Raw genomic sequence first — 6000 nt, forward strand, 5'->3', positions numbered from 1 at the left:
GACCCTGCCACATGCCTCTTGTGTCTGAGCCGTTGAATTGAGATTCTACTTTGTCTCTGTACTGGCGCTTAGCTTGTTTGATAGCCTTGCGGAGGGAATAGCTGCACTGTTTGTATTCGGTCATGTTACCAGACACCTTGCCCTGATTAAAAGCAGTGGTTCGCGCTTTCAGTTTCACACGAATGCTGCCATCAATCCACGGTTTCTGGTTAGGGAATGTTTTAATCGTTGCTATGGGAACGACATCTTCAACGCACGTTCTAATGAACTCGCACACCGAATCAGCGTATTCGTCAATGTTGTTATCTGACGCAATACGAAACATCTCCCAGTCCACGTGATGGAAGCAGTCTTGGAGTGTGGAGTCAGCTTGGTCGGACCAGCGTTGGACAGACCTCAGCGTGGGAGCCTCTTGTTTTAGTTTCTGTCTGTAGGCAGGGATCAACAAAATGGAGTCGTGGTCAGCTTTTCCGAAAGGGGGGCGGGGCAGGGCCTTATATGCGTCGCGGAAGTTAGAGTAACAATGATCCAAGGTCTTTCCTCCCCTGGTTGCGCAATCGTCATGTTGTCTTCATGTTGTCATCATGTTGTCTTCATGTTGTCATCATGTTGTCATCATGTTGTCAACATGATGACAACATGAAGACAACATGAAGACAACATGAAGACAACATGATGACAACATGGTGACAACATGGTGACAACATGATGACAACATGATGACAACATGGTGACAACATGAAGACAACATGATGACAACATGATGACAACATGGTGACAACATGATGACAACATGGTGACAACATGGTGACAACATGATGACAACATGAAGACAACATGATGACAACATGATGACAACATGAAGACAACATGAAGACAACATGATGACAACATGAAGACAACATGAAGACAACATGGTGACAACATGATGACAACATGAAGACAACATGAAGACAACATGGTGACAACATGAAGACAACATGAAGACAACATGATGACAACATGGTGACAACATGGTGACAACATGAAGACAACATGATGACAACATGATGACAACATGAAGACAACATGGTGACAACATGATGACAACATGAAGACAACATGAAGACAACATGGTGACAACATGAAGACAACATGAAGACAACATGGTGCGGCTACGTTGTTCTTTACTGTTCTCTTTCTGACCAGTTGTTAACATCTTTCTTTCACAACATATTTTTTTTTATAAAGGTTCTGCATCATAACATTAAACTCATATCTAATATTTGGTCTCAAATTGACTCCAAGGTACTGACGTGTTTGTGTAATTTAACTATTTTCTTAACTCTGATAAGACCATGATATAGTGACTGTATTAACCAGTGCATTTTAACCCATTCTAACAGTCTGCACTTTATGTTTCTGTTCAGAAGTAAGGTTAACGTGTTCTTTAAGCCTAGTCCTGAAGAGAAAGAAAAAAACATGCTCAATGGAAATTCTCCAGGACTAAACTGAATCTGTGTCCAACTGTTCCTGTATACAGTCCAAATGTCCCCGCTGATAGGACATGCATGGCTGTACAACAAACACTGTATCTGAAAGATTATGATCCTGACAAGCTGTTCAATGTTTTGTTCGCTAGATTGGTACTATAACTAACCACTCTCTACCTCTCTCCCATCTGTCTCACTCCACTGTCTCCCTCCACTGTCTCCATCCCTCTCTCCCTCCACTGTCTCTATCCCTCTCTCCCTCCACTGTCTCCATCCCTCTCTCCCTCCACTGTCTCCATCCCTCTCTCCCTCCACTGTCTCTATCCCTCCACTGTCTCCATCCCTCTCTCCCTCCACTGTCTCTATCCCTCCACTGTCTCCATCCCTCTCTCCCTCCCTCCACTGTCTCCATCCCTCTCTCCCTCCACTGTCTCCATCCCTCTCTCCCTCCACTGTCTCCATCCCTCTCTCCCTCCACTGTCTCCATCCCTCTCTCCCTCCACTGTCTCCATCCCTCTCTCCCTCCACTGTCTCCATCCCTCTCTCACTCTACTATCTCTCCCCTCTCTCTCTACTCTCTCACTCCACTCCCTCCTTCCCGCTACAAACTCTCTCTCTCTCTCTCTCTCTCTCTCCTCTCTCTCTTTCTCCCTCCACTCTCTCTCCCTCCACTCTCTTTCTCCAATATCGCTCTCCCTTTCTCTCTCCACTCTCTATCTTTTGCCACTCTCTCTCTTTCTCTCCCTCCACTCTCTCTCTCTCCCTCCACTCTCCCTCTCACTCCACTCTCTCCTCTCTCGCTCTCACTCCACCTTCTCTCTCTCTCCACTCTCTCTCATTCTACTCTCTCACTCCACTCTTGCTCTCTACTCCATCCTCCATTCTCTCCATCCCTCCGCTGTCTTCATCTATAGAAGTCAACAAAGGAAGACACATCTTATTCCCCCGTGAGCAACAAGGAGGGTGACGAAAAAAATGGCAGCAGCTACGTTGCCTTGACTCCCGTTATTGACAAGTCTTGAGGAGGGAATGGGAAAAGGTTTATGGAGAGACAGATGTAGGATCTTAATATGAACCAGTTTGCTACAGCAGTAAAATAATCCTGCTGCAACAGGAAATGTGAATTATGTGGATTATAATTAATGGACATTTTTGTAGGGTTTTTAAAAGTCAAAAACACTGCAAGTTTGCAATTCTCAGAAACAAAAGAGTGATCAAATTACGATCCTACATCTGTATATCATATATATCAGTGTGAGTTGCTGTTCAGGGCTGGATCGTTGTAAATCATTGTGGCACTAGTTAGACTACTTTGATCTGTCTCCGTTTTTTTGTTTCGTTACTTTGTTTATTTGGATCTGGTTCAACCCACAAAACAGGGCTAATCTTCCCGAAGTCCCTGTTAACCCACAAAATGGGGCTAATCTTCCCGAAGTCCCTGTTAACCCACAAAACGGGGCTTTTCTTCCCGAAGTCCCTGTTAACCCACAAAACAGGGCTAATCTTCCCGAAGTCCCTGTTGACCCACAAAATGGGGCTAATCTTCCCGAAGTCCCTGTTAACCCACAAAATGGGGCTAATCTTCCAGAAGTCCCTGTTAACCCACAAAACGGGGCTTTTCTTCCCGAAGTCCCTGTTAACCCACAAAACGGGGCTAATCTTCCCGAAGTCCCTGTTAACCCACAAAACGGGGCTAATCTTCCCGAAGTCCCTGTTAACCCACAAAACGGGGCTAATCTTCCCAAAGTCCCTGTTAACCCACAAAACGGGGCTAATCTTCCCGAAGTCCCTGTTTACCCACAAAATGGGGCTAATCTTCCCGAAGTCCCTGTTAACCCACAAAACGGGGCTAATCTTCCCGAAGTCCCTGTTAAACCCACAAAACGGGGCTAATCTTCCCGAAGTCCCTGTTAACCCACAAAACGGGGCTAATCTTCCAGAAGTCCCTGTTAACCCACAAAACGGGGCTAATCTGTCCGAAGTCCCTGTTAACCCACAAAACAGGGCTAATCTTCCCGAAGTCCCTGTTAACCCACAAAACGGGGCTAATCTTCCCGAAGTCCCTGTTAACCCACAAAATGGGGCTAATCTTCCAGAAGTGTTGACATACAGTACATGGCCAATTTGACCAGCTGTTTCAAACATTCTATAAAATATAAACTGTTTGATACCTGTTATTCAACATTTTGTAAAAACAAAAGGCTTTATAAATACATTTGATTGATTGATTGATTGACAGATCTAATGCAGTTCCACCCCCGACACCCTCAAAACAACTGCTATTAGGATGTTGCCTAAAGTGGAGCTGATTGAATTGAACCCTTAATCTGTATCTGGGAAACCACCCCTGGGTGTGTGTCCTAAAGATGTGCCCTAAAGATGTGCCCTAAAGATGTGCCCTAAAGATGTGTCCTTAAAATGTGTCCTTAAAATGTGTCCTAAAGATGTGTCCTAAAGATGTGTCCTTAAAATGTGTCCTAAAGATGTGTCCTAAAGATGTGTCCTAAAGATGTGCCCTAAAGATGTGTCCTAAAGATGTGTCCTAAAGATGTGTCCTTAAAATGTGTCCTAAAGATGTGTCCTAAAGATGTGTCCTAAAGATGTGCCCTAAAGATGTGTCCTAAAGATGTGCCCTAAAGATGTGTCCTAAAGATGTGCCCTAAAGATGTGCCCTAAAGATGTGTCCTTAAGACGTGTGTACATTATTCAGGTATCATTCCATTCTCAGGGGCACTATGCTAGAAACTACACACCTTGTGCATCACGAGATGGCTTCAAAAGTGATTATTATTATAAAACCGTAACGTGTCAAAGAAGGTCAAGGAAGTGGTGAGATGCTCTACTGACCAACGAAGGCTAAATATTTAATGTAATGAGTGTGTCTTCTTAATGAATTTGGATTCATATTAAAACTAACAACAAAAAAATATATATTTGTAACATTAGCTATAATCGTTAAATTTCTACGTATTTTATTTGTTCATACACTGTTTAAATTTATTTTCAAACTTAGTTGATTGGTTGAATATGTTCAAATTAGTGAACAAAAATGCCATCTGACTATGTTTATGTTATTGAACATATCCACAATACCATCCATACCTAATTCATGGATCACCTTCACTTTGAACTTGCATGTGGTGACATTTTGCAAGTGAGCATTTTTAAGTGTTACTTATCTGATATTCCAAATGTGACATCTGCCTACATTCCTTAGGTGAGACGTCTGTGCCCCAGTTGGTACATTCATTAGGTGAGACTCCTGTGCCCCAGTTGGTACATTCATTAGGTGAGACTCCTGTGCCCCAGTTGGTACATTCATTAGGTGAGACTCCTGTGCCCCAGTTGGTACATTCATTAGGTGAGACTCCTGTGCCCAGTTGGCACATTCATTAGGTGAGACGCCTGTGCCCAGTTGGTACATTCATTAGGTGAGACTCCTGTGCCCAGTTGGCACATTCATTAGGTGAGAATCCTGTGCCCAGTTGGTACATTCATTAGGTGAGACTCCTGTGCCCAGTTGGTACATTCATTAGGTGAGACTCCTGTGCCCAGTTGGTCTGTATTGGGCAGATCTATTAAAAGAATACCACATCATTGGCTTATTGCTGCCATTGTGAACGAGCCAACAGACCTATGGCGCTCTGTATACTGCGTAAAACAAGGACAGGTTTTTTTGACTGAATTGTTCCTGAGGCTTTTTGACACGTGAGACAATTCTCCTGTGCCCTATAGTGGGGGGGGGGGGGGGGGGGGGAGAGCTTCTTGTCTGAAACAAACAAATAAAGGCAATGTATATGTGTAATTTGAAGATCAGATCCCTTTAGAATGTATTTACAGAATAGTGTTTTTGTTTTTACTAATAGAATAGAGTGCGTACTAATGTGAATTTCTGTTATACAGGGAAGTCCATATGTCGTCGTGTTTTTTTGGTTGATATTTTTTGACAGAAAAAAATGGACTGAAACGTTTAACTCATGTATCAGGTTCTGAATGATCTAAATGTATTATCATCACTATATTATCTCTACATTATCTCTGCATTACCATAGCTGCTGACGAAACCATAACTTCAGGTTTTGATGCAAGGTTGTCTTCCTAATGGCAAACATTTTGGGATCAAAGATAAACATTTAAATCGTATACCAAACTACTGGAATTGTAGACATTTTGCAGTGATGTTAAAAGCCAAATTGTGTATTGCTTTGTATTGTGAGACATTAATAGGAGCACATTAGCAGACTGTCTCTCTAGAAAATGTATTGAGAGAAAGGGCTCCTTGGATATCTAGATATGTTTATTTCTATGGCATCTCCTAATGACAATATATACATTTGTGTTATGTCTATAATAGCCCTTGTGCAACTGCTTAACTGCTGTAGTTCTATGGCGTAGTAATGCTTGGTTAATTGTTGAAATTGAAGATTCTACAGGACTTGCTTGAATGATTATTGTACCGTAATGACTGTCTGAACGTAGCCAGAGTGCCAATGTGTTTGTGTTCTTGCCCTAGCAAAAAAAAAAAAAA

General features: G+C 42.6%; 1 protein-coding gene across 2 annotated transcripts in view; it reads left to right on the forward strand.

The window, feature by feature from the left end:
• The window catches only part of LOC110536907 (lysosome membrane protein 2), a 59741-nt gene extending 53741 nt beyond the window's left edge, over positions 1 to 6000 (forward strand). Inside the window, exons 12-13 of one of the 2 annotated variants that reach the window (XR_005034852.1) lie at positions 2387 to 4689; positions 4726 to 6000. Coding sequence is in view for 1 of the 2 variants with exons in the window: in XM_036936807.1 (XP_036792702.1) it covers positions 2387 to 2494 (108 nt within the window). In the remaining variant the exon portion in view is untranslated. Of the gene's footprint in view, positions 1 to 2386 lie in introns of both variants that reach the window. The other variant, XM_036936807.1, reaches the window with a different exon arrangement.

This window comes from Oncorhynchus mykiss, chromosome 12 (genome assembly GCF_013265735.2).
Source record: "Oncorhynchus mykiss isolate Arlee chromosome 12, USDA_OmykA_1.1, whole genome shotgun sequence".
In the NCBI taxonomy this organism is placed as follows: Eukaryota; Metazoa; Chordata; class Actinopteri; order Salmoniformes; family Salmonidae; genus Oncorhynchus; species Oncorhynchus mykiss.